This window comes from Erythranthe guttata, chromosome 8 (assembly GCF_056151865.1).
Source record: "Erythranthe guttata isolate IM_541 chromosome 8, IM_541, whole genome shotgun sequence".
NCBI lineage: Eukaryota > Viridiplantae > Streptophyta > Magnoliopsida > Lamiales > Phrymaceae > Erythranthe > Erythranthe guttata.
In genome coordinates this window covers 17,161,173-17,188,102 of record NC_142540.1, presented here as the reverse complement: position 1 = coordinate 17,188,102, position 26,930 = coordinate 17,161,173, and the positions used below count along the sequence as shown (strand labels likewise).

Genomic DNA, 26,930 nt, shown 5'->3' with positions numbered 1-26,930 from the left:
CTTCATGTTGTCTGCATCCTTCTACCCATTCGACATGTGAAGGTATATCCAACGCGGTTTTATTTTCAATCACCCTGCTATAATAACTCGCCTACAAAAATATACTATTATATTAGTATACATGTATTTTCATTACCATATTGCAGCACCGTTCAATCACAGTACCCAAACTATGGATTAATAAAACATATACCACATTCCCCAATATATAAATTAAAGAAGTAATAATCGATTTAAGGACTTACGATATAATCTGCAATTCCTGGGCTCGTCGGAGAATGGGCTAGGGAGTTCCAATGCCGAAAAACTTTTTCGTTTGGGTCCAACACAAGCAAGAACCAGTGATCTTTGGGATTTATAGGTATCAGAACATATTTTTTGCTGTAGAGACGTGCTATTCCAAGCTTCTCAACTGCGGTAGATCCAAAATATGTTAAGCTCTTTAAAAAGGTATCCAACTCTGTATCACCCATCTTTCTGAAGTCCATTCGATCTCGTGCCACTATCTCATACTACGAAACATAATAAAAAAAATATAAGATAAACCAGTATACACAGAATGCAACATCTTTGTTAAACCAATATATACCTGGGCAGGGGTCTCGAGATAATCAATCTCATGCCCATGTTCCTCCATGATCGCTTCGGAATTTAACAGGCTCATGTATATGTCGATGTGCTCCCCACTCAGATGCTGATCAAACAAAAGATCGCACATATGCTTTCCAGTCAATACGTTGGGGCCTCTTTCGATCACAGTTGCACTTAGGGGTGTAAACGAGCCGAGCTCGAGCCGAGCTCGCCTTATTTCGTGAGCTCGAGCTCGAGCTCGCCAAGGCTCGGGCTCGAGCTCGAGCTCGAGGAGCCTATAAGTTTTAGCTCGAGATCGAGCTCTTTGTGTTTCTAAGGAGCTCGCGCTCGAGCTCGTATACGAAACGAGCCCGAGCCCGAGCTCGAGCTCGAGCTCGGCACAACCAAAAATCCATCCATTAAATTTATTTTTTCAATTAAAAAAGTAATATTATTATTTTTTTATTTATTATTAATAATATCTATTATTATATATTATTAATATGTATTAAAAAATATAGAGAAAAGGTAAAGCTCGCGAGCCTGCTCGCGAGCTGTCGAACAACTGAAATGAAGCTCGAGCTCGACTCGTCGAAAAGCTCGGGCTCGTGAGCTCGAGCTCGAGCTCGATTTTTCGAGCTCGAGTACGAGCTTTTTTCGAGCAAGCTTCGAAAGCTCGCGAGCCGGCTCGTCTCATTTACACCCCTAGTTGCACTACAATAGAAATAAACATGCACTATTTGTTAAGTACGCCGATACTACATAAGAAGTTATTATATACCAAATGTTCAGTAAGTTAGTGATTTTACCTCAAATCAACATCAACGAGGTACCCATCCAGTACTGCCCTCTCTACATCAGTAAGCTCATCTCGACATACATAGTCTGTTCTCCCCTGGTACGTAGAATTATCTACGACAACCTATATCCAAAAGAATCATTAGTGATAATAGTAATAACAATAATAATAATAATAATAATAATAATAATAATAGTTATTATTAAATTATAAGGAATAATTACTGTTGTGGGCAGTTTAGCAGAGACTACGCTGATTTCTTGTCCTCGACTCTTTCTTCTTCGATTGTCTTCTCTTGCCTTCGACCTTCTCTCCCTCTCCATGTTCAGTACTTTTATCAAGGTTTCTTCTTCATGTTCTTCTTGTTGTTCTCCTTCTTTCTCTTTTTTTTCCTCATCTCCAAGTTCTTCAACAGCATTAAAAAATTTATCTTCCTCATCCACTTCTTTTTTCCCTTCATCTTGCTCCTCTTCCTCTTCCTCTTCCTCCTCTTCCTCTTCAAAAATAAGAGCTCTTCTTCTCTTCTTCTTCCCCTCCGTCTCTTCCAATCTCACATTCTTCCTCTTCACTTGTTGTGCATTTCCAAAATGCTGCTGCAGTTCACATAAAATAAACAATGATTAGTGTAATACAACAACATCACGTTGGTTTACAAATGGGACATGTCCATCTCATTAATAGTACTCTTCACTTACACCCCTGACTTCGACTTTTCCACCGACCTCCAAAGCTGCAACAATAGGACCAGATAGTTCTTCCACAGGTGAAACCAAAAACTTTCTCTCTTCTTTGTGCACGGAGAATGATATCACCTAATAAACATATAGACAAATTGTACATTAGTTTATTACGTAAGCAAATAACACAATGAAAATGCATAAATCAAAATTGTTACCTTGTCTGGTGTGAGTTCTCTAAAAAGATGTTTAGCCTGACGTTCATCGGCTGGTATTTTAGAGTCGGACCATCGAAAAAATCTTGGGTATTCGAAAACGCTTGTTGCGAATCCCAGAGAAGTGATCCTTTCACTCACCCATGCCAACAACCCAATGGTGCAACCATCAAAATACCCTCCTGCCCCAGCCAAGTGTGCCTCAATATTTTCAATGAGCACATCATACACCAACTTTCCCCACGCAAAATCTCCTACGCGCTCCAATTTGTCAACATGTGGATAAACGTACCTCGGCAGTTGAAAGTTGCTCTTTGGCAATAAGAAAGTATTGCAAGCGAAAATAATGTACAACCTACAAAAATCCTCAATTGATTGTTGGTCGGTCCTAACAGCATACTCTTCCAATTTTTCAGCAATTTGATGACGCTTTACTTGGGTCAATTTACCCCCAAAAACACGTCTAATGAAAGGAGTTTCTATTTCCAGGTTTTTATCGATGGGTATCCCCTTAAACTGTAGTCCCATCATGATGCAGAACTCCCTAGGATCAAAGACGACAGGGATAGTTTTACCTCCAAACCAGAACGTACGTGTCTCCACGTTGTATGTCCTCTTCAACAGAACAGACACCTTTAAGAAACTATGGTATATCTTAGGCATGTTTAAGAAATGCCCGAAAGGATTTTCCTCCAATGCAGCATAGTGTCTGGCCGTCATCATAGGTTTAATTATGTCCATTTGTTCTTTGAAGGCGCTAGGAGAGCACCTGCATGCTTGTTGGGCGTCATCATCTGCAAGTGTATTACGATTATAAAGGAAAAACAATAATCAGAAAAAATACAATTGTAAAATAACAATGGTACTATGTAGGTATTGTAATTATACCGTCACTATATTGTATCAATACCATACACCTACAGTACTTATACTATTGGGCAATACGACATATACTATTTAATTACATCAGAAGAACTGCCATTACCTTTTTTTATACCTTCTAACTACAATAGCACTACCGTTGTGTAGTAAGACTTATATTATTTAAACACATCTAATGCCCAAAATCAAACCCTTGTTATGACAAAAAGTGATTTGGGAAAATACTAATATTTCAGACGAATGATACCCAAGAGCGAAAGTGTTCAAAATCATGCAATTCCACAGAAAATGAACAATTTTTTGCAAGCATAAACAAGAAAACAACATTTTATTGGAACCAGTTGTTCGATTTTTTTATTTCAGAAAACCCCAATCTCGCCGTTGGATACTACCCACTACTGGAAATGTTCAAAATCATTCAATATGAGAACATGCAGTTTGTTTTTTGCTAACAGCAACAAAAAACAACAACAAATTTCATTATCGATTCCTGAAAAAAAAAAAAAAAAAACCTTGCTTCTCCTTCCCCTTGTTTGTCTTCACCATTCTTCTACTTCGAATATTATTACTTTAGTTTCCTGTCTACTTTCCGCCTTGTTTATACAAGCAAACAAAAACCGAAAAACCTGAAGAATCGCTGCACGAAGAAAAACTGTCCGAAACCGCTGAGGAAATGGTTCGAAAATTGAATGACAACGGATAGTTGAAAGGTATGGAGCGTGATTCTCAACCGGCGCGTGAAGTAGGTGAAAAGTTGTGTCAGAATTTGCAGTCAGAATTTGCAGGTAATTTCAAAATAAAGTGAAGGTTTTTTCGGTCTTTGCACACTAGTTAGGGAGTTAAGTGCATATTTATGTTTGATTTAGGGTCCAATATGCTTAAAAAATGTTGTTGGGGACTGACCCGCACTTTATGTTTGGGTTTAGGGATTTATCAGTATTTGCCCCAAAAAATAATTACACTAATAATATTATTCAGAAGTTGTTAAATCCAATGTTGTTAAATCCGAAACTTATGCTGTCTTTAGGAGTCAATTATTTTGACCTTGTTTATCCAACAAAATTTCACTTGTGTCGAGGTAACAATTAATTAAGATAACCTTTTACTAAACAATGAATGCTGATTGGTTTTTATGTATATGGATTATAGCGTTGATTTCGTATTCCCTTTTCCCCAAAAGTCTTTGAATTAATACACTAGTTTTTGGGATCAAACAAGAATCTCTCTCTTATTTTATTCAATGGAGTAGAAAAATTGCCCTCAAGACTCATTATTTTACACTTATTCAAAATGCCCTCAAAGACTTGTTATTTTATTATTATTATTATTAAAAATATCAAAAAGAAGTTGTGATCGTTTAAGTTACGGACAAATTACGGTCACCTCTAAGATAAAGTTAAATCACGAAAAAACTCCTTCATGTTTGAATAATTACAGTCACTCTCTCAATTATGAATTGTCTTACACGTCTATTCTTACGGTATCAATTTACCAACTGAACGAGCTGTTTTTTTTATACTTATAATTACCCAAATGTGAGAGGTATTTTTGTAATTTTGATTTTATAACAAGGGTATGACCGTAATTTGCCCTTTTAAGTTATATAGAAAGTAAAAGACAGAAAAGATAATAGATTGAATTGATTAATGCAACACTACATTTAGAATTGTTGTTGGATTGTTATAATCAAATATACTTTAAAGTGAATCCTATTTAGAGTGATTTGCTTACATTTTTAGACGATTTTTATATAAATTTGCTACCGTTATTAATATATCATAATAACAATTCTAAGTTCTATAAATTCTTGAATAAAATTTAATAAATCATCATATATGATAGTAACTTGTAAAATTATTTAAATAATTTAAATTAAAAATAGGTTAGTCTAATTGTCAGCATTGAAGGGGCCCGTTGAAGTCAAAAGCCGAATAATAAGACTTATTTGACAATTTCTTATCTCTCCTCGGGCCCACCATCTCCTGGTCTGAAATTCCAATCACCACCAACCAATACCCTGTTTACAGTTGGACTTTTTTCCATCGACCTCACCACCACTCTCTCTTACAGCGCGTGCACTCCACCTTCACTTCGTTGTCACTCGAGTGGAATACACGCGCGTTGGCACAGTTTGATATTTTGTGCCCAGATGACCACACAAGTACACAACGAGAAGTGGTAGTATTTTTTCTTACCAAACCAAAACAAAAACCTCTGAGAAGAAGTGATGCAAAAATAAAACAACGTTTAAAAAAAAAAAATCAAAATTCACACTCTTTCTCTCTCTAAAAATCCAACCGGCGGAAAAAAATAGAGAGAGAGAGAGAGAGAAATTACAGATCCGGTAATGGAGAATCCATCGCCAAAATACAGCCAGAGCTCCAACAGTTCGAGCTGCAGTAGCACCACCGCAAATGGCTTCAACCACCACCACCACCACCCGCCGCCGTCTCCCGCCGCAGCGCCGCCAACTCCGACGCCAATCACCAGATCCGAACCCAACAGCCCGTACCCGACAACCTTCGTCCAGGCGGACACCTCCTCCTTCAAACAAGTGGTCCAAATGCTAACAGGTTCCTCCACCGAGAATTCCCGAATCCCAACCCGCCCAGACCCGACCCGAAACCACATCCCGACAATCAAGCCCGGGCTCAAAAGAGACAAATCCGGTTCCAAGCTGTATGAACGCAGAAACAGTCTCAAAAACTTCAGGATCAGCCCGTTGGGTCCTGGTCTGGTCAACACCCGACCCGGTCTCTCTCCCGGGTACTCCGGCTCGCCCCGACCCGCCACGCCGGAAATTCTCTCCCCGAGCATCCTCGATTTCCCGTCGCTGGTACTGAGTCCGGTGACTCCTCTCATACCCGACCCGTTCAACCGCGGCGCAACCGCTGCCAATTCCGACGGCAACTTGGATTCGGAGGCGGAGGAAAGGGCAATTAAGGAAAGAGGATTCTATTTGCATCCTTCGCCGCGGGCGAATACCCCCAAAGATCCGGAGCCCCGACTTCTGCCATTGTTTCCGCTGACGTCACCCAGAGCTTCGTGTTCGTCACGTGCTGCCGATTCGTGAGTGAGTTCGATCTCAATTTTTCTTTTTTTTTTACTAGTTTTTTAATTTTAATTTTTAATTGGTGTAATTTGTACCATTTTATATGTTTAAAACCACATTACATATGATTTGGAGTGGGTAAAACTATATTGTTATATCATAAAGATGAATTTAATTAAAAAAAAACTAATTAATTTCATCTTGTTAGTGTTTTTTTGGTATTCATAATTAGATTTTGCACTAGATTTTTTTTTTTTTACTTTAAATTATTAATATACTTAATTGAATTTTACATTTTTAGGGTAAGTTCATGCTTAGTGTGGTAATTAATGAATGAGTCTAACTGTAATTAACGTTTGTCTTTAATTATTGGATTTTTTTTAGTTTTTTGGGGATAAATAAATATGGCTGCGAAAAAAGTGCACATGAGGGGAAAAAGAGACATAATAAGTGGGGTTAGCTGTCAATACAAGAGTGGGAAAGGGGGTGTGAGGAATCTTGACTCTCTTTCTTCTTTCTTACTAATTTTTCATATATTGGCTATAAAATAATTAAATAAAATTAATCGGGTGTAGCATCTAATTTATATCTGTGATTGTGTTATATGTACGGTTGAATTAATTCGAATGGTAATTTAGTTTCTACATTTCATCGGATATAACATCGACAAAACGTGCTCACGTGAGTGTTGTTCTAGCGCAATCTTGAATTTTCTCTAAACATTTTTTGCTTTTATTAACAAATTTGCTACTTTTTTTGGTTCGAATTTTTATACTTTGCCACAAAATCGTCGTATTTTTTCAAAATTTAAAATTTATTGGAAAAAATAGTGATAATATGCTTTTATAGGTTTAGCTTTTAGCCTACTCTAATGGGAAAATTTCTTTAGTGAGTAAACACTATAATTACTAAATAACCTCAAAATATATGAAAGTGCCAAACTTCAAAGCTAAGTTGAAATCCAAAAGCTTCTTCTATCTTATCATTGCCCATCACTAAGAAAAAGGAAAAGGGTAAAAGGGGAACACAATAAAAAGTAAAAAAGTAAAAAAGTGAAAAAAGAAAAGAAAAAAGACTTTACAGATTATTGGATGGATTAGTTGATTCATTATGCAATGTCGGGCTTTAAATTAGAATACAAATATATATAAATTTAATTTTGAATTCCTAAATAAATCAATATTTTTATGTTTTTTTGGTATTTATGAATTTAAATTTATTTTTATCATTTGACTGTTCATATACTTCATTCAATTTATAATTTACGTAATTAACTTTACGCAACGGCTACTTGAATTTTAAATGCTATTTATGGTCTAATGTACACTTCTGGTGCAACATTTAATTTTTGATTTACCAGCATTATATTCAGACTCGAATTAATTGTGCAGTCAAAATTATGTTGGTGAATAAATGCAATAGAGTTTACATCTGGCAATTAAATGCAATTTTTGAAATTTCAGTGTTAAAAGTCTTAATTCCACTTTGCACCCTCGAAACACAAGAAATCATATATGAATTATGATACATCCCGAATGAATTTTTAAAACTAATAAACGTAATTTAATATTTTTAGTAGTATATTCTTTTAGAATTAAGCAGTGATGAAATCATGCAAATGTTTTTAATATCACTATATAAAAAGCCCATACTCACTATGATTTTAATTTTCTAAATTGGGCTTTTTATTAGGCCTATTGATTTCTTGGCCCGAAAGTCCCATTTCCTTTATATATGTCCAGGCCCGATTATCTATTTGTGTTCGGATCCAAAACTAAGCTCTCCAAAATCCAAATCACCGCATTACTGTTAGTTTTCCTAAGCAATTCAAGTAGAAAGACTCCATATCTACCGCCAGATCCAGAGGGGGAAATGGTACATGGACCTTTAGCAAAGATCAAAATTCGCCCGTTCATATAGCTATAGGGAATATTTTACAAGGGGTTTTAAGCTAATTTCTCATTATTAAAAGTTCTCGACAAAGTCCAAGGCCAACCCAGGCCAAAGTCGTCTCATCCACTACAACTGCCAAACCTTACCAAATAGCTTGACATAAGGCATGTGTGAGCGACGACGGACATTCAAACTAATATCAGAAACAATCGATGAAATCAAGGAGGAGAGATGTTCCTTCTCTTCATATTTTACATTCAATACACGATATTTCACCTCTCTGGGAGATATGCCGTTTTTCACTGTACCCGACTGACTTGACCGTTAGAGTGCTAACGGCGAGAGCACCTTTCCCGGCACTCCTTTGCAGGTCCACTAGAACAGTTGTACTCTTTCTCAATTAGGTTTTCCTTCATCCTGGGCTTCTCTTAGTTACCAAAGCCCATTTTGTTTTATTATTATTATTATTAGTGTCATTTGGGCTTCATCAGGTGTCCAGTGTCCTTCACTCAAATTTAGTAACGGGCTTTCCATATTAAGACAAAATATTCTGACGTGGCATAAATCCTGGGTCCCACCCGAAAATAGAGAAAAGCGGGTCAACTAAAAAGAAAAAAACCCGGTCCTTTTTCAGAACCGGTTTCGCTAGTATGCATGCTTTTGTCACCAACTTGAAACCACCACCGTTCGCATTCATACTCACTTTCTCTCTCTGCTTTTTTCTATAATCTTCTCATTCTCTCTCTAGACTCTCCTCTCTCTCTCTCTCTCTCTCTCTCTCTCTCTCTCTCTCTCTCTCTCTCTATATATATATATATATATAAATCAAAGACTATTTTTTCTTCCTTAAAAACAATTATTTTTCTCTCGTCATGGAAAACTCGGATTCTAACAACATGTGAGTTCAATTCGTGTGTGTAAAATTTCAGTTAATCTTTTGAATTGGTTTTGTTTAATTATTTCTAGGGTTTGTGACTGTGTGCGTGTTTTGATTTAATTGATATTTTTTTTTTTTGTAATTTGCAACTGAATTTGGTTTTTCTGAAGGATATTTTCGTACATTCACGATCTGATGATGAAAAGGAACCTTCATCAATCTGCTGAGCTTTTAGCCAAAGACGCCAATCTGCATTCACAGAACGACGGTGGTGGTAATTAATTAATTAATTAATTAATTAATTATACTCTCTCTCTATAATAATAATTTAGTTTTTTTTATTTAATTAATTTACAGTGATTATAGATACTCCAGAAGGATTTCTACAGGAGTGGTTTAACCTAGTCTGCAACGAATGCCGCGCTGAAAGAGCAAAGCTGCGTCTTAGCAATAACGCAAACGCAGATGACACGTCATCATCGGAAAGATTCCTGCTGACGTGGCTGCCCATGTTATGCCGACGTGGACTTCTCTTGGAGTCTGCCTTTCCTCCATTCTACAGTGAATACTGTGCTGAGATAGCAAAGCATATCTCAGAGTACCCCTCTCCCCAGGTTTATGATCATTATTTAATTTAATTAATTTCATAAATTATTTATTTACTTAAATGCCAATTTTCAATTTTATCTTTTTCAGGGTATTGAGGAAAATGCTGCAAATGTGCCCATAAAGGTTGGTAATATAATACTGAGGAACATTATTTTCTTTATTAACGGATTAAATTTATTTTATTTAAATTTGATCAATTAATGAGAAATTCAATTATAAATATTTATAAGTCCCTCGACATTTATTCGAATTAACTAAACATGTTTGAATTATAAAGATTAATAGAGTGAACTTCAAAAAAATTATTTGCTGTTTTTTTGTAATTGTTGAAATAATTCTTTTGTATTTTTCATCATATTTATTTTGATAAGAATACGATAGGGTACTTCGTCGAGCGTAGAATAAGTATACGTAGATATTGAATTCAATTTATTTTTAGGAATATGGTTATGAATTATGATTAATAGTGTTAATTAATTAAAAATATATTATTGTTATTTCTTTTTATTATTTTTTTATTTTTTTATTATTTTTTCTGATATGTCATCTTCTCTGTGTTGTAGCTTGATTTCATGGACAGGGAAATTGCTAAAAAAGTAGTGTGGAAAATGAGTATAGATCCAAGCATGTTTTAATTTAAATTAATATATTTATCAATAATTACCCAAACTTTATAGTATTAATTTGTAATTTGACTTTGGCTATCATAATTTCCTTGTAATTATTTAATTATTAGTGTAAAACTTTTATCTGTTTTACATGTTGAACATTAAAATCACAATTCTTGGAAATTGAAATTTTCGATTATTTCGTACTATCTACTTTCGATTCGGATAATTTATTATTTTTTATTAAAATTTTAATCTATAATCGATCTTTTTTTTTTTCGGGGATAAAAACTCGCATTCGAAAGATCTTTGGATTATTTCCCCAAAATCCAAACGTTTGACAGTTCTCCTTCGATTAATTACCACTAGATGACATATATTGAATTTAAATTGCAAAATAAATAAATAAATAATTTGTGAAATTCGATTATAAGCTTTTACGTAAGCAAATAATGCATATTTAAATCAATTTACTTTTCCAATATTTATATCCAAATATTATGATTTCCTATACTTGCATAGATTATATACTAAATTAGTATATATCCATAATAAATGCTTTAAATGTACCTACTCCAAATTTCAAATATATAGATTGTGTAATCTAAAAGCTTGCACTTAAATGCAGAAAAAAGCAACAATGGATTAATATACATTTAATTACGCTTGTCACATAGTGTAACAACTTACCTGGATAATTTTATTACAATAATTTATTTCAAAAAATTTTCTCCAAAATAAAATTACATAAAAAAAATAAATTAAAAAATAATAATTTTTGTCACATCCTCAATTACAATTCATTAATTGACAAAATCAGTTCATAAGTTTGTCCCCTTCCATTTGAAATTTGATTGGGTTGTTGGTCTCCAGTACATAGAACACATCCACCATTATTATTTAATATATATATATAATAAATTAAAAAAAAATGACAGGGAAAAGAAAATAAAATCTACTAGTAAATTTTAATTGGCTGTAGAACAAATTAAAAAAAATTTATGTTTTTAAAAATATTTATCAAAAAAGAAAAGATATATTTTCTGTACGGATAAATCATATTATTATATTTCACTTTTGTATTACATAAATCATATATCATATATATTTAACCTATATCTACAAAATAAATACGAAAAATGCAATATTAAATTAAATTAAAAGCACAGAGTTGAAAAAAAGAAGGAAAAAAAGTCAAAAAGTCAAACAATTGAAGAAATAATTAAATACTCATTTTCTCTCTCTAGAATTGTCTGTTTCTCGGTCTACATATATATTGGGGTAGAGAGAGAGAGAGAGTCTGTATTGTAAAGTTGGCACCCATTTGTTTATTTCCCCCTTTCTTCCGTTCATCTCTTTGCATGGCAACTCACCGTCACTCACCAAACCACTCACTGATTTAATCTCGAGATTCTCTCGCCAAAAACCCTAGCTCTGCTGTTTTTATTTTTTTCGATTTTGTTTTTTCGATTTATCACCATGGAACAAAACTGGGATGCTCAGAAGATGTGAGTTGTCCGATAATCATTCGATGCCCTAACTTTTTTTTTTTGAAGATTTTGTTTGTTGATTTATGTGTGTGTGTGTGTGTGTGTTTCTGATTATTAATTTTTTTTTTTTTTTTTTTTTTTGTGCAGGTTGGATTTGTACATTTACAATCATCTCATAAGAAGGAACAGGCACACAACTGCTGAGATTTTCACTAGAGAGGCTAATTTTCATCCCACACCTGTTGGTATAGATTCCTTTTTATTTATTTATTTAATTTTTTTTAATGCAATATTTTTTTTGCATTTTGCTTGATTTTAGATTTTGTGTTCTAAAAAATATATATATAAATATTTTAGATTTTTAGTAGATTTATGACTGGCATTTATGTTGTGGCAAAATTTATTGCAGAAAATTTAGTCTAGACTCTTCTGCACATATTGACGAATCTTTTATATTAATTTATTTATTTGTATATAAAAAAAACTATCGATTAAAATGCCAAAAATATGCTTCTTGTTTGATTTTAGTGAATTTATGATTGATAAAGACTCTCTTGCCCCTATTTAAGAACGAAGAATGTTTTCGTTTGCTTTTTTTTTTTTAATAAAAAAAAGTAACAATAAATGATTCTATTAATGCAAGGTGTATTTATTTTTCTACAGTGGATTTATAACTGGCAATAGGTGTTATGGAAACTTCTTGCTGTTGCAAGTTTGATTATGGTGCTAATTCAAATTATTTGTATCGAAAAAAAATCGCCGAATCCTTTTGCGTTATTAATTTGATGACATATGTTTGTTATCTAAGCCAATGCTTTCGTTTCGTGCTATTTCTGAGTATCTGCTTTTTAGCATCAAAATGTCACAATTTTTATTCTTTTGTAATAAATGAGGAATATGTTTTATTTATTTATTATTATTATTATTTTTTTATTTTAATTCCAGCGCTTGATCCGCCCGAAGGATTTTTGTCCGAATGGTGGTCAATATTTTGGAGTGTGTACTCGGCTAGATATCCTGAAGAAACAGGAGATTCCTCATCTAAGGTTTTGTCCCGAATTTCGAAGTTTTTTCTTAATTAAAATGAATTTTAATTAAAATTAATTTTTCCGAAATTATCAGAGTAATGGAAATGGGCCACAGCATGTTCAACCTGCTGTTCTGCAAAACCCGAACCTCAATCATATGCAGCAGAACACATATCCTACAATGCAAAGACAAGCACTTCCCAACATGCTGCAAAATGCGGGCCCCACAATAATCCCGAGGCCGAATAATATAGGGAATATTCTGCAAGGCAGTAATCTTTCGACAATGACGCCATTTCCAGGATTGAAACTTGCACCCTTTTCGGGCTTCAATATGACATCTGGACAATCTATAAATAGGTTTGCTGTCAGGGATTTGAACTCTAATTCAAATTTCAACTCACAGCTTCTAAATATTGATCAGTTAGCTGGAATGATGCCATCTTCAAGCAATTCCAGGTAATAAAATATTTTAATTTATTTCCACGTTTTCTTTTTTAAATTCGGAAAGTTATAAAATAAGTTGCTTGTAATATTTATTATCTTGCAGCCTTCCTCAGGACAGAGTTTATAAGAATCCTCAACTATGCCTCACTAGAGTATGTTTACATTTTAATAATAATATATAGATACAAAAAAACATATATATATATATATATATATATATATATATATATATATATATATTTGTTTATTTGTTTATTTATATATCTGCTATGTTATGCAGGATAACAAATTTGGTACTAGTTTGTGGAGATCAACTATTCCAGACCCAACTCGTATTCTCCCAAAGCCTGTTGATCTAAAACTAAAACATGCTGATACAGGTATTTAAAAATGCAAGTTTTTATTATATATATATATATATATATATATATATATATATAATTTTGTTTTCGTACAGGTTCAAGAATGAACGAGCAAGTGAACTTGAATTTCAACTCACACAACGTTGGTGTTGATCAACTATCGCGCTTTCTGCCATTTTCAGCCATATGCAGGTAACATTCTAAAAGTTAAATAAACTAAACTTTATTATATGATTTCAATAATATATTCACTTTGCCATTTAAACATTTTATGAATTGTTTGCTAATTTGTTCTATCTTGCAGTCACTCTCGGGAGGAAATTGAGAAGAAGCCTATGCAGTTTTCTCTTACTCGAGTATGCCTAACTTTTCTTGTACATATAATGGTGTAGTATTTTAAATTAAAAATATTCCGAGATAATATATTTTTTTTTATGCAGGATGAGAGATGTGGTACTTCTGCATCTCCAGCTCATCATCCACCGACAAATATTCAACTTAAAATGGGACCTTCTGATACAGGTTTATTAAATGTTCCATGATCTTATTTTTATTCAATCACTTAGCTTACTATTAAAAAGATCGAACATGTTATAAGAATAATAAAAAAATATATATGTTTTAACTTTTTTTCTACTTTTTTTTTTTTTTTTTTTTTTTTTTGCAGATGCAAGAATGCGGGAGAACGCGCATTTTGGGATTCCTTTGAATTTTAACTCGAATATTGTTGATGTTAATCAATTAGCTACCTTAATGAATTCTTCAAGCAATTTCAGGTATACATTCTTTTGATGCAATTGCGAAATCCGATCATGCGAAACCGTTCATTTTCTAATATGATTTCCTTGAAACCGATCATGCGAAATCCGAAGTATTATTCATGATACAATGTGCAAGTATCTCTATTTTTCGATTATTATAATAATGCACCTATCTTATTTTGCAGCAATTATCAAAAGAATAAGAAGCGCCAGCTGTCCATTTCTGGGGGAGTATGTCTAAAATTCATTCAGTTAATCGGGTTTCGGTTCATAGAAAAAAGAATAATATCTGATTTTTTTTTAAAAAACTTGTTATATAGAATGACAAATGCGGTACTGGTTCGAAGAAATCGAGTGCTGCAGAGCCAACTCATCATGCAACAAAAGCTCCCCAGCCTAAAACCGAACCTGCTGAAACAGGTTTGTATAGTGGTTCGTTTTCCTCTTGTATGCCGACGAGCCTGTGTAATTGTTTAAGATTCTAAATTCGAGCAAAAATTACACGCATCGCAAAATATCTTTGAGAAGCTCTTTAGAAATCCTAAGGTCTCGTTTGGTTGGGGATATTAGCGACGATTTATTAAATAATTTGACTGTGTTTGCTTTCGAAAATATTATTTTACTATGGCCTATTTTGCCTATAGGGAGATTATTCACTTAGACTCAGCTTCTCACTCAATGCAAGGGTATAACTGTCATATATGTAGGAATATTTGAGCAAGGGCATTTTGGTCTTTCTGCCGGGGACTTCAATTCCATCACACAGCTTCTTGGTGCTGATGAATTATCTTGCTTGCTGCCATGTTCAACCAATTGCAGGTAATTTAATTGTCTTTTGAGCATATACTTATTTGGAATTAGGATATTTATTTCGAATTTCATGTTTTGCTCGAAATATAATTGAAGTATCTTAATACTTTTTGAAATTATATAGAGCAAGATGCTAATTTTGTTCTTTTATGTGCCATTCTATATCTTCTGCAGGCATCCTCAGGTAACTGTCCATAAGAAGAGTCAGCTCTCTGTTACTACAGTATGTCTACCTGAATTTATACGATCAATTGTGAAAAAAAAAAAAGTCGAAAATTTATTTTTACTTGTTTTGCAGGACAAAGAATGTGGTACTAGTTCGAAGAAATCTAATGCTGCAGAGACAACTCGTAAGGCACCGAAAGCTAAAAAACCTAGAAAAAAACGTGCTGATTCAGGTTAGTTACATTCTTTACAACATAGCATTTTTTAGCCTCGTGATGATGATATATATATGCATATTACTGATGTCACTGGTATTAGGCTCTTCGGCAAGTTACAAAGCTACAAGTTCTGGTTCCAGCTCCTGAATTGAAGAACTCTTTATTTGCTGACAAATGAAGCGAATATGAGTGGCGGCTGCTATTTTCTCAATCGTGGTAATAAGAAACATTATCGGCATTTTGAAGTTTAAAAAGTTGAGGTTATACCTCGAGACTTTTTTTTTTTTTTTATAATTATTACTATTATAACGTATAAGATAGTCGTTTACAATAAAGTTTTATGGATATTAGACAAGAAATTTGGTTTTTCTTTTATCTGCTTAACATGTGATTTAGGCCCCATTTGCATTGAAGGATTTGGATAGCGGGATCTGATTTTGGATTTAAATTGAGAAATTACTCCAAATTGGAGTTATTTGAAATCCTTCTTCCAAATCCCTTCCCCAAAGCAAATCCTTCAATCTGGATGGAGCCTAATCTTTTACCGGTTGTGATACTTATGTGGATGCAAACCTATTTGTGAAGTGCGATGTTCAAAATGTGGATTATTGCCGTTAGGGGCATATAAGATTAGCCTAAATTGTAGATCTTAGTTCGTATATACCATTTGGATTTGGTATATGTGGCTTGGTTGGATTCCGTACAAATTGTAGTAATTCTCAACTAATTATGTTGGAAAGGTAGGAGAAGCGATACATATAGTATGATCACGAGATAATATCTAAGATACGACATTAGATTCCCGGGAGATTTATAGAGAGTATTTTTAAGGTCATGTTTGGTAGTCTTGTTATATTATTAATGCGTTTCAAATTATCATTTGGTAACCTAGTTTAGAATCCGATATTGCGTGAGGACGCACCTATGTTTCCAATAGTTTGCTTGATAGTGGATTTAATCTTGAAGGCGTGATTCGGAGTTTTGATAATATTAGTTGTGGAGTTTCCTTTTTTATTGCAATACTAAAGCAAGACTCGTATAATATTTGTTTTGGAGTTTTAATAATATTTTGGATATTATTGTATGGTAATTTAAATTGAAAAACTCATCTGCGCCGGTCGCTAAATTGATGCACATTGTAATGAAACTGGGACAGTGTTCTCTGCAACAACGTATTAAAAGTAGATTTTGGGGAAAATCAAGTGTCGTAAGTCATAAAATGTATTCTCGGTGAAAGGCTCGAAATACCAAGATTTCGAAATTGATTGTTGATAGTATCTCTCTGTGACAACGTTTATTAATTGTAACGTGAATCTCACATTTGTTGTAAATTAAATGAATGTCACATGGCCATATTGCTTTGAGCTAAATGTTTACCGTATATTCATGCATTAGGTAGAAGTTGAATTTTGCAATAGCAATGCGATGGAAGGAGAAAAAGGAGTGTATTAGGAAAGTCAAATAGAGGTCGATTATATTTTCTAGTAAATGAATATTATTGCAATCAAAAGAACTATATAGTGATGAGTTTGCATATTCAAGGAAACGAGTGTTTCTAAGGCTCGTATTAAATATGTACTAGTGTTTCGAGGCTCGTATTATACGACTTCGTTCTGTAAAGGGCTGTTTTAACTGTTGAACCACAAATTCCAGCTCATCTTTAATTATCTCGTTTCATTTTATTTTTGGCGTTCTTCTTTACTACTATTAACTGCTTTTTTTTTTTAACTGTTTGACGCGTGGCGCTGTATTTATTTCAGATTTCGAGTTTCACTTTTGGGATTGAGGCTATGCACTTTATGGATGTGAACGGACTTTCCTTCTCCGAAAAAACAGATGGAAATAAAAAGCCAGGAAAGTTGGTTCGTTTCTCTTGTCAAAATCTTGCTTTTTTCGTTCCACTAATGTTATAATGTGCTTGAAGAAAGAAATAGATTTTAACGACTTATACGTATTTTTTGGACTCCCTGAATTCCCGGAAATTCTAGTTAAAAAATGTTGTATAGCTGGTAATATAAAAAAACAATCCGAAAAGATGTGAGCAATTGTGAAAATAATCGATATTTCGTGTGGTTATTTAACGTAAATATGTGGTAAGGATGCATTACATGCAGTCTCATTGATTTCGTAAGGTTTGTTATTACTTCTCGATTGAACTATTTTCAGGTCTTCCATTTTTAACTCAACTTGTCATGGAACGGAATTTGCGATCAAATTTCACTAGATAGATTTCCACCTGTAAGAGCATCTAACTTTTATATCTCAATAATTTTACTATAAACTGAAATGTTTATTTATTTCGGCATTTTCCTGTCAGGAAATCCGCAACATAGACAATATTCCAAGGTCGTATCGCCTTCCATTGTGAGCCTTTTGGAGTTCTAATGGACAATATTTCGGTAAAATCTCTGTGCCTTTGAGCATTAACCTTTTAACCTAGTTGCCTTGAACTTTTCGAGTTCACCAAGAAGCTTCCCCGAGTAAGATACTTTTCTTTCATTTGTAACTTATTGATAAGAAAATCCCTTTTTTTTCCTTTTTTAATTTTATATATATATATATATATATATATATATATATATATATATATATATATATATATATATATATTTTTTCTAAATCCGAAAAAACCCGCATATTGATGATCGATGCATGTTTATATCTGCATTTTTCATATCTCTATGTGGAGTTTGTTTCTCTATTGAAAAAGTATGTGTGATGCATTAGCAAAGAAAATCACTTATTCTGAGCAAGTGACGGATTCGAATTCCAGAAAAATCGGTCAATCCTCCGTGCTTTTGTTAGGTAAACCTTTTAGATGATTTGCAGTAATATTGCTGACATGATCAATTTTTTTGGCAGAATAATGGCTTGAAATGTTCATTTAACGTTCGCCGTATTACTTTGTAGTTGACTGGCGGATGGCATCGGTTGACCGGTAATGTGTGCAAGTAAGAAGTATCCATCATTGCAGATTAGGAGGTCCCGAATCGTAGAAATTCAACATGGGTTCGTTCGACCCAGGACGTGGGCTCGAATTTTAATATGTTTTCCCCATTCTTTTTTTTTTTTTTTTTTTTTTTTTTGATAATGCAGGAACCCGCAGCCAACCATATAGGTGCACTGGGTAAACCTACACTCTCGTATAATAGCTTGCAAACCATACGAGAGATTTAAACCACACTAGGCTAACCATGTGTGACAAGCTCGACCTAGCGACCGTTGGCAAGGGGATTCGAACTTGGGTCAATTGACCCAAACTCCCTTGCTTCCAACCGCTAGGCCACCCTTGCGGGTAGTGTTTTCCCCATTCTTGTGCACATGAATTATGGTTTTAAGGTAATATAGTTTGTCTGGTTGCATTGCTCTGTTCAAGAATGTATGCAATAAAACAGCCTCTGGAAATACTATACAAAATGCATTATCCCATTAAGACAGAGAATACAGTAATCAACAGACAGAGATAAAAGACAACACTGTTTCTGGACTGAAAACAAGATAAACAATTTCTTACTCACACAACAACAAGAGAAAATTGGCAACAACAACTTTGATTTAGTTCTCTACAAAAAAGAACAGACAATTAATTAATTAAGTTTGTGTAATAATAATGAATAGAATCACTTCCACAATTCTTCCATGGGAATGCCGCGTTCTTCGGCCACTTCACGAAACTGTCTCATCTTCTGTACAGCAACAACTGTGGCTCTTGCGTTGTTTAGAGCGTTGTTACTGCCTAGCTGTTTTCCGAGGGCGTTCTCGACTCCGGCGAGTTCTAGAACTATCCGGACTGACCCTCCGGCGATGACACCTGTACCTGGTGAAGCTGGTCGAAGCATCACTCTTGCTGCCCCATAGTCTGCTTCAGATCTGTTGTACCATTCAATTGTAATATTACAAAGGAAAATCAAGAAAAAGGAGACGAACTATTAAGGTCAAGTTTGGCAAGTAACTCCCACAATCGAAAAGCCTACAAACTTCTTCATTATAAATCAAACAAACCCTCCTTAACAAATACTTTTTGCTTACTCGATTTCAAGATCCAAAACAGAGCATAAATGATCGAAAAATTGCTGCGGAAACTAAAAGTTCAAACACTTTGCAAATTATTGAAAAAAAAAAAAAAAAAACCAACCAGCTTCTCAAGAATGCTTACGAAACCCTTTTGATTAATCACCAAAAACATAACAAAATCTCCAACTCGATTTCATGATCGAAAGAAGAGTGCAAGTGATGAACATGATATCAAGAACAATAGATGCAGAACTAAAAGTTAGAACACTTCCACTGTAGCCATTCGTACAACATCACTCGAAACAAATTACGAAACACACCTCCTCAAGACTTCGTACAAAAAACCCCCCATTGATCAATCACTAAGAACATAACAAAATCTCAACTAAGCCCACATGTCAAAATTAATCAGCAACCTAGTAATACTCATGAAACGCAAATTTCACACGATTAGGGACGATTTTATCATATTTTTATTTCTAATCGAGCTCATAGCTTATTGAACGTGTTCTTCATGCTAACAAACCGAGCTCACTCAAACGAGCTTCTAACGAACAATTTCGAATCGATCATCCACAGTGCAGATCCACACACACACACACACACACACACAAACACAAACACAGTACGAAAAATTACCTGTGAGGAAACGTCTTGTATTTCGTCATGGGCACGCTGACGATGTTCCGTCTAGCATTAAGGGCCGATTTCTGGACAGCGGAAACCACCTCCTTGGCCTTTCCGACACCGACGCCGACATTGCCTTGTTTATCGCCGACGACAACAATAGCACGGAAGTGCATTTGCTTCCCTCCCTTCACAACCTTCGTAACCCTCCTCACCTGAACCACCCGTTCATCAAACCCATCTCTGACTTTCTCTTTCTTAGTTTTTGACCCGAACCCGGTTGCCTTCTTCACCTTAGCGTCCATTACGTACACATCGTTGCCGAGGAGAGTCTCGCCGCTGTACGCGGGGCCGTAGATTTCTTCGTAGGCTCTCGCGATGTCCTCCTCCGACTCCATTGGTCCGTCGTCGAACGACGGCGGCGCGATGAAGTCCTCCGGGCGCTCCGGCGGGCTGAATGTGGAGACTCCCTCCGGGTCATCGTCGGGGTAGATTGTGGTTTGTAGGTCGGCGGGGTTGACCTTGGGTGGGGGGAGTCTGCGGAGGGAATTGTTGGAGATGAGGGGGAGGGGGGTTTTTGCGGCGGCGGAATGGCGGTGGTGGGAGGAGGAGAGGGAGGGTTTGCGGTTGAGGGAGAGGGACGATAAGGCGGCGGAGAGGGCGGTGGCGGAAGCGGCTGCCATTTTAGTTGCGGTGGTTGATTGGTGGTGGAAAGTGAGTTCAGTGGGGGGGGGGGAAGGATAGAATTGAAACCCCGGATTCTGGTTTTGGATGATGAAAGAGAACATCATTTATATTTATTTTATTTTATTTTTCTATATTTAATTGGGCCTGAAATTAGAATGGGCTCTCAATATATAAAATGGGCTTTAACAATAGAGATAATTTGCTATACGCCCCTCTACCATAATTTGTTTTCAATGAAGGACATGTCACATTTCGCATTTTGCCAACAGCTCACAGGCATTTCGGAATTAATGATCGGACCAAAATATCTATAACATTGTACGCTGCAGGCTACCTTATCGACTCCCCCAATCATGTCGATCAAATGTACCCTTAACATTAGACGAATCAGATTATATCGGAATTAGTCATTCAAAGTCATCTTTACATCCTCCATCAGTTCCTTTATAATTGTCATTTTTTTTAAGCTTTATACGAGGATTAGTGATATCATTAAATGTGACTTGATTTTATGAAAATGTATATATTTAGATTTGTTTTTTAGTAATTCAAGTCATTACAAGGGAAAGAACGATAGGGGAGACTCGAACCTTAGACTTTTTACCCTATTGGTAAGACTAGGTACCAACTCTCCTAATGAGGGTTGATCGTATATTTTTAGATTAAAAATGTCTCTGTCCACCAATTAATTGGAGAGAGTGCTGAAAATAATTAATAATGATATAATCATATATTTTATTATTTTTTTTTTAATTAATGCAGTATTAGAATTACGAAATTGGGCGAGTGATTGGATATTTCCAACACCAGCTGACTCAAGGTGAGAGAGCGAGCAGACTATCGGGTAACTGTGGGATCCGTGTCTTCAACTTCAGTGGAACGAGCGCCGTTCAATATTTTGCGTGTGGGAAAGACAGCGCAAAGTATCCGGATAAAAGATTGTTGGAGGTGCCAATCGTTTAGTGTATGCGTAATGATCCCCTGCTATGTTCTTCGGCTATTCCCATGCTTATCTCTTAGCGGTTGTCCTCTTTTTACGTGTCCGTTTCTCGATAGTTTGAGCTTTGTGTATAATTTAAAGTGAATTTCTGTAGACAAGAAAAGTAAGTTTAAGCAAATTATGAGAGAGAGAGAGAGAGAGAGTCACTGACCAACTTACATAACTTGCATCAATCATCGTACAAACGCAGAATAGAAACAGCCAGATAGCCAGATCTCATCCAAGGGCTTCTTGTATCTGACACCATGTTCTCGTTTAAAAGGTACGCCTCCATGCTCCGACAGAGGATCAAAAAACACCACCCTTTTAACTCGGTAAAGCAACTCTGTCCTAAATCTTTTCTGATTCTGCCAAAAGAGATTTTTAAATGAAAATAGTGAGATACTTGGAACAACATACATCAATATTTTCTTCTTTTCCTGTTTTTTTTTCCTAATCTGTAAGATCGAAAAAGAAAGATGGCATGTCTTTATGCGATAAAGTTTTATTTTTTCGGGCCAAAATAAAAAAATAAAAAAATATAATAAAAAATTGTTCCAAACATGCGATTAACAGAATACCTGATTCTGATTCATGGCAATCTCGGATATAAGATCTCGTCTGTGATTAAACATAGCACTAACAGCAATAAACCATTTGTTCTCAGCATTTGATGTAAGAATAAGGATCGTTCTTCTGAACTCAACGCTGTCGTCCACAGTACCCTTATCAAGAATCTCGAGCAGGCTCGTATACAACACTTCATCAGCAAATTCAACCCCATCGAGCATAACGACCAAACATGGCCTCAGCCTTACTTGATCAACAAGAAACTCCTTCACTTCCTCACCTCTGCTGTTGTTGTCTAATTTGACGTAAACGAAAAACAATTCTCCCAAAAACCTGTTAAGCGAACTAATCAGCCCTGCTTTAGCATCATCATTCAAACCTACAAAGAAGTAATGCCTCGGTGGCAAATTTCGTGATTTCAATGAAGCATCATCACTCGTCTCCATTAGAGCACCGAGGATAGTTCTGGTTGCTTTAGCAATCCCACTGTTTTTTCCTTTCAATTCTATGCGATGCTTTTTGAACCTCTCCTTCTCTTCCTCTTTCGGAAGTTTACCCTTGCATGATGTAATCTAGTAGGTGTTTGGGAGATCAACTGTTAGACGTGGAAAAAAAGAGGGAGTCCACGGAATATAAGCAATAAAATAAATATATACCTTTTTAAAAATACAGCTTAGTAGTGTCTCTGTGTCTTGATACTTGTAACACGTCTCGAACTCGTTGCGGGCATCTAATACTAACTTCTTCAGCTCGTATAAACTTTGGTCAGATTGAAACAAACGTAAGCATTCGCTTCGTAAGTCGAATAACCTACACGCCGCTTCGACCCTTGCTTTCAACTCAGCCGTAAAATTGTCAAATGTCCCATCTTTTAGCTTGAAATAGCAATCGCCCGCATTTTGTCCATGTGTTTGAAATCTAAACGAAAATTGACGTGTTCCAGCAAGTGTATCAACACATACATTAAGAATTTCAGTTGTGTCTGGTATCTGTGGAATGACATCCTCGAGCAATACTTGTCTGAAAGTCTTTCCATCTTTCAGCTACCAAGAGATATGAGAGAATCACAATCAAAGACAAGAAGCTTGAAATTTCACCACGTCTTAGGTATGTAGAAACTCTCTTTTCTTTCTTGTTAATTTTTTATTGTATGCCCCTTATTACCAAATAAAAAAAAAAAACCTTAAGATGAGAAAAAGGGAACTGATTTCGTTTTATAAACGGCTTTCCCAACTTAAATTGGTATAACAAAGAAGGTAACGACAACGGATGTTATAGATGAAGAAAACATTGATCGTGCACATGAAGCAAAGACACAAAAAAAAAAACTACTTACATATAGTGTCAATGCCTTGGAAAATAGAGAATTAATTGCTTCATTAGAGGCATGCACCACTAATCTTTCTCCATAAACCTCTTTAACAGTTTCCCTAAGAATTAGCCTCCCAACAGCTCGCTGATTGCGGAACCTCTTCACAACAAGAACTTTATCAAGTGAACATATCAGATCAGAACTCAAGGTTTCTTTCGCCTGCAAATTCCATTAAAAAATAAATAACTAAAGAAACCAATCATCAACTTCGAAAACCAATGGAGAAAAAAGAAAACATGTACCTCGTTGATAACTCTTTCGGTAACATTGTATTTTAGGGGACACCGATGGGCCATATGGAATTCCAGGATTTTAGGCCTAGACTGTTTCGGAAGATCGTCATAGCATGTGCAAGGTAATTCAATTTGATCGGATCCCACACTCGAAGTAACGAAAATGATAGACTTAGAGAAGTCAACAGTTCTCCCTTCAAAATCGCTAGTCGCGCCACACGTCAAAACCTTGAGGAGATCCGTTATTACACTGGAGGAAGCCTTGTCGATTTTGTCGAGAACAATAACTGAATACGGCCGTTTTTTCACAGCATCAATCAGTTGATTCCAGACATACCGGCGTATCCTCTTTGATCTGAAAGAAAAAGGTCTAATAGCATGAGAGATACAACGGGGTTTAAATAATACAAAAATCAAAAGAGTTGAAGGAATCTATGCACTACCCCTCTGCTGATTCCACTGGAGGCTCTACATACTTTGCCATATCTATCTCTACAAGTCGGCTTTCATCACAATACCAATGACGCGCAACAGCCTTTGCAATCTCCTTTTTACCAACTCTAGACGGGCCCAAAAGAAGAAACGAACCCATAGGACGCATAGTAGTCCTTCTCTCGGAGGCCAGCGTTTCGAAAATTTCGTTAATCACGCGTTTTTGATCCACCACCCTATTGTTTGTCATAGAAATGGCCATTTTCTTGTAATGATTGTCGACCGATGTAACAATTTGAGTGAGCGGGACATCAGTCAGCTTGCTCAGAACCTACACTCACACGGGGAAACGTTAGCCATCGATATGCAACAATGATGCATATGCCATTATATTAACAGAAACTAAGAATGCACATAAGGAAATACGGGTAAACCTCATGAACATGACGATCGTCGACGGTTAAGAGAGAGCGGAACCGATAAAGTAACTGGTCTTGTACATCGTCAAGAAACCGAGCAACGTCACTGGCCTCTTTAAAAGGTGATGGTTCATCCAAGGTGCTCTCATTCAACAATTTAAGCTTGGCTACAGTTTCTAGGTTTAACGTTCCGTCGAGTCCGAAGTCCCAAGTGTATAACAACCAATTCATGTACAACGATGCGGAATCGCGTTCCCCCCTCAACCGAGCCACCCAAGATTTGCTATCCGGGTGGCCGCTCCTGTACAATTCAACGAGTTCGACAATCGCACGGCGCAGCTCGTACGCCTTCTCGTTGAACTTCGAATCCAAATTGTGGGCGTAGTTTCTGAACTTCTCCATCACCAGCTTACATGCCCCTTCCAATAGATCTTCCGGCGCAGTATCCTCTGTGATAAGAGTAATGCAAAATTATATTAATAACAAAAAAATAAATTCGGTGAAATGCATAAAATGATACACTCAGATCGAAATTTCTAGGGTTCCTCGTCTTCGCGATTTGATTGTTGGTTTCGAGAGAACATAGAAACCCTAAAAAAATCACTATGCCGGCGAAAATAAATCAGTAACCGGCGAAAAATCAAAAGAAGAAAAACTAACCGGGGATCAAAATGGAATCGAATGATTTAAGAGCGCGGGCGGAAATTCGAACGCTGTATTTTCTCTCCAGCTTCGGTTTCGCTTCTCCCAACACCATGATCGCCACCTTGTTATCTTCTCTCTCAACGATTCTCCGATGATCCGTGCTTGTTTCTTCACTAACGTGAACCCTTTCAGATTTTTTGATTAAAAAAATAACATAAAAAAAAAAAAAAACTTTTAGAATTTTACAGTTTTACCTTTTACGTGTGTTTTTACCCCTTTCTCCACCCCCTCTTATGACAGAATTTCACATCAGTCCTCTAACTTATCTCTTTTTATTTATTGTTCTTTTTTTCTTTTTGGGTAAATTCCACTTTCCCCCTTTGCACTTTGGCTCGATATCACTTCACCCCCTCCTACTATCCATTCATCAATATACCACTTATACTTGAAAAATTGTCTCGATGTGGCCCTCATCTTTAAAATTAACACCGTTTGATCTAAGTCTGAAAATTACAAAAAAGTCACCCCTTCCTGTTTAACTAATTATTATAAAAAATAAAATAAAAATTAAAAAAAATTGCGGTTGACGTCGTGTGCTATGTTTTCTCATTTTTTTTCTATTATTTTGTTCTGTGTTCTTTTTAATAATTATTTAAACCGGAAGAGATGACGTTTTTATAATTTCAGAACTTTTATTATTAACGTGAATCCTTTCAGATTTTTTGATTAAAAGAATTAAAAAAAAAAATAACTTTTAGAATTTTACAGTTTTACCGTTCACCATGTGTTTTTACCCTTTTCTCCACCCCTATCATGACAGAATTGCACATCAGTCCTCTAACTTATCTCTTTTTACTTATTGTTCTTTTTTTTTTTCTTTTGGTAAGTTCCACTTTCCCCCATTTTACTTTGGCTCGATATCACTTTACCCCCTTCTACTATCGATTGCATCGATTTACCCGTTATATTTGAAAAATTGTCTCAATGTGACCCTCGTCGTTAGTTTGCATATCTTTGACATTAACACCATTTGATTTAAGTTTGAAAATTACAAAAAAACCACGCCTCCCCGTTTAAATAATTATTAAAAAATTAAAATAAAAAATTGTGATTGGCGTCGTGGACTGTGTTTTCTTGTTGTCTTGAATTTTTTATTTATTTATTTATTTATTTATTTTATAATAATTATTTAAACTGACAAATGTGGTGTTTTTGTAATTTCAGAACTTAGATCCAAAGGTGTTAATGTCAAATATTTGACAACTAACAACAATGACCACATTGAAACAAATTTTCAAGTGTATGGCGGCAAATCGATGCAATCGACGGTCGTAAAGTGATACCAAATATAAGTAAAATGGGGAAAATTGAATTTACCCTTTTTTTTACATATAGGGTAAATTATGAAAACACCCGAAGTTAGGCTAATAAAAAAAACATTCACACCTATCCGTGATAACCAAAATCCCCTCTGCTTAAATGTTGATCG

At 35.4% G+C, this 26,930-nt stretch overlaps 6 protein-coding genes across 9 annotated transcripts; 3 read left to right on the top strand and 3 right to left on the bottom strand.

Moving 5' to 3' along the window:
• Nucleotides 1-1,294: 1,294 nt before the first annotated feature.
• On the bottom strand, nucleotides 1,295-3,898 carry LOC148768663 (uncharacterized). The gene is made up of 3 exons (XM_088822073.1): nucleotides 2,265-3,898; nucleotides 2,065-2,181; nucleotides 1,295-1,962 (listed from the first exon to the last, which is right to left on the bottom strand). The coding sequence occupies exons 1-3, from the start codon at nucleotides 3,000-3,002 to the stop codon at nucleotides 1,483-1,485; spliced, it is 1,335 nt and encodes a 444-aa protein (XP_088678199.1). The 5' UTR covers nucleotides 3,003-3,898; the 3' UTR covers nucleotides 1,295-1,482.
• Nucleotides 3,899-5,311: 1,413 nt separating this feature from the next.
• LOC105951606 (VQ motif-containing protein 4) lies at nucleotides 5,312-6,394 on the top strand. The gene has a single exon (XM_012975057.2). The coding sequence runs from the start codon at nucleotides 5,491-5,493 to the stop codon at nucleotides 6,214-6,216; it is 726 nt and encodes a 241-aa protein (XP_012830511.2). The 5' UTR covers nucleotides 5,312-5,490; the 3' UTR covers nucleotides 6,217-6,394.
• Nucleotides 6,395-8,903: 2,509 nt separating this feature from the next.
• LOC148768662 (uncharacterized) lies at nucleotides 8,904-10,209 on the top strand. Its single transcript, XM_088822072.1, has 5 exons — nucleotides 8,904-8,986; nucleotides 9,136-9,239; nucleotides 9,323-9,579; nucleotides 9,662-9,697; nucleotides 10,138-10,209. Exons 1-5 carry the CDS (start codon nucleotides 8,961-8,963, stop codon nucleotides 10,207-10,209), a joined length of 495 nt encoding a protein of 164 aa, XP_088678198.1. The 5' UTR covers nucleotides 8,904-8,960.
• A 1,224-nt stretch (nucleotides 10,210-11,433) lies between these two features.
• Nucleotides 11,434-18,896, top strand: LOC105951465 (uncharacterized). Of its 3 annotated transcripts, XR_016033199.1 has the most exons (21): nucleotides 11,434-11,690; nucleotides 11,820-11,917; nucleotides 12,618-12,718; nucleotides 12,795-13,159; nucleotides 13,251-13,299; nucleotides 13,428-13,527; nucleotides 13,605-13,701; nucleotides 13,814-13,865; nucleotides 13,950-14,031; nucleotides 14,177-14,285; nucleotides 14,456-14,501; nucleotides 14,591-14,690; nucleotides 14,978-15,089; nucleotides 15,255-15,303; nucleotides 15,379-15,478; nucleotides 15,564-15,679; nucleotides 17,224-17,701; nucleotides 17,781-17,862; nucleotides 18,191-18,268; nucleotides 18,374-18,510; nucleotides 18,763-18,896. XR_016033199.1 is itself a non-coding variant. In XM_088822090.1 (16 exons), the coding sequence occupies exons 1-16, from the start codon at nucleotides 11,662-11,664 to the stop codon at nucleotides 15,608-15,610; spliced, it is 1,536 nt and encodes a 511-aa protein (XP_088678216.1). In that variant the 5' UTR covers nucleotides 11,434-11,661; the 3' UTR covers nucleotides 15,611-15,822. The 3 variants fall into 3 exon arrangements, 1 of the variants encoding a protein (XP_088678216.1); XR_016033200.1 differs by lacking the exons at nucleotides 17,781-17,862; nucleotides 18,191-18,268; nucleotides 18,374-18,510; nucleotides 18,763-18,896 and having other exon boundaries at nucleotides 15,564-15,723; nucleotides 17,224-17,336; XM_088822090.1 differs by lacking the exons at nucleotides 17,224-17,701; nucleotides 17,781-17,862; nucleotides 18,191-18,268; nucleotides 18,374-18,510; nucleotides 18,763-18,896 and having other exon boundaries at nucleotides 15,564-15,822.
• On the bottom strand, nucleotides 18,869-20,931 carry EMB3113 (Ribosomal protein S5 family protein). The gene is made up of 2 exons (XM_012974912.2): nucleotides 20,117-20,931; nucleotides 18,869-19,333 (listed from the first exon to the last, which is right to left on the bottom strand). Exons 1-2 carry the CDS (start codon nucleotides 20,893-20,895, stop codon nucleotides 19,084-19,086), a joined length of 1,029 nt encoding a protein of 342 aa, XP_012830366.2. The 5' UTR covers nucleotides 20,896-20,931; the 3' UTR covers nucleotides 18,869-19,083.
• Nucleotides 20,932-21,298: 367 nt separating this feature from the next.
• On the bottom strand, nucleotides 21,299-25,706 carry LOC105951462 (chaperone protein ClpB1-like). Of its 2 annotated transcripts, none has more exons than XM_012974911.2 (9): nucleotides 25,457-25,706; nucleotides 24,812-25,245; nucleotides 24,389-24,708; nucleotides 23,955-24,300; nucleotides 23,677-23,871; nucleotides 22,997-23,383; nucleotides 22,352-22,912; nucleotides 21,943-22,138; nucleotides 21,299-21,879 (listed from the first exon to the last, which is right to left on the bottom strand). In XM_012974911.2, exons 1-8 carry the CDS (start codon nucleotides 25,551-25,553, stop codon nucleotides 21,965-21,967), a joined length of 2,514 nt encoding a protein of 837 aa, XP_012830365.1. In that variant the 5' UTR covers nucleotides 25,554-25,706; the 3' UTR covers nucleotides 21,299-21,879; nucleotides 21,943-21,964. The 2 variants fall into 2 exon arrangements, with proteins under 2 accessions (XP_012830365.1, XP_012830364.1); XM_012974910.2 differs by having other exon boundaries at nucleotides 21,951-22,138.
• Nucleotides 25,707-26,930: the final 1,224 nt, after the last annotated feature.

Coding starts and splice junctions, on each gene's coding strand:
- LOC148768663 (XM_088822073.1), bottom strand. CDS start 3,002: ATGGACATAATTAAACCTATGATGACGGCCAGACACTATGCTGCATTG. Junction 2,182..2,264: donor GAGAACTCACACCAGACAAG/GTAACAATTTTG, acceptor TATGTTTATTAG/GTGATATCATTCTCCGTGCA. Junction 1,963..2,064: donor GAAAAGTCGAAGTCAGGGGT/GTAAGTGAAGAG, acceptor TGTGAACTGCAG/CAGCATTTTGGAAATGCACA.
- LOC105951606 (XM_012975057.2), top strand. CDS start 5,491: ATGGAGAATCCATCGCCAAAATACAGCCAGAGCTCCAACAGTTCGAGC.
- LOC148768662 (XM_088822072.1), top strand. CDS start 8,961: ATGGAAAACTCGGATTCTAACAACAT. Junction 8,987..9,135: donor AACTCGGATTCTAACAACAT/GTGAGTTCAATT, acceptor GTTTTTCTGAAG/GATATTTTCGTACATTCACG. Junction 9,580..9,661: donor CAGAGTACCCCTCTCCCCAG/GTTTATGATCAT, acceptor TATCTTTTTCAG/GGTATTGAGGAAAATGCTGC.
- LOC105951465 (XM_088822090.1), top strand. CDS start 11,662: ATGGAACAAAACTGGGATGCTCAGAAGAT. Junction 11,691..11,819: donor AACTGGGATGCTCAGAAGAT/GTGAGTTGTCCG, acceptor TTTTTTGTGCAG/GTTGGATTTGTACATTTACA. Junction 13,160..13,250: donor CCATCTTCAAGCAATTCCAG/GTAATAAAATAT, acceptor ATTATCTTGCAG/CCTTCCTCAGGACAGAGTTT.
- EMB3113 (XM_012974912.2), bottom strand. CDS start 20,895: ATGATGTTCTCTTTCATCATCCAAAACCAGAATCCGGGGTTTCAATTC. Junction 19,334..20,116: donor TACAAGACGTTTCCTCACAG/GTAATTTTTCGT, acceptor ATGGTACAACAG/ATCTGAAGCAGACTATGGGG.
- LOC105951462 (XM_012974911.2), bottom strand. CDS start 25,553: ATGGTGTTGGGAGAAGCGAAACCGAAGCTGGAGAGAAAATACAGCGTT. Junction 23,872..23,954: donor CCGAAAGAGTTATCAACGAG/GTACATGTTTTC, acceptor TGGAATTTGCAG/GCGAAAGAAACCTTGAGTTC. Junction 22,139..22,351: donor TTGCCATGAATCAGAATCAG/GTATTCTGTTAA, acceptor CTCTTTTGGCAG/AATCAGAAAAGATTTAGGAC.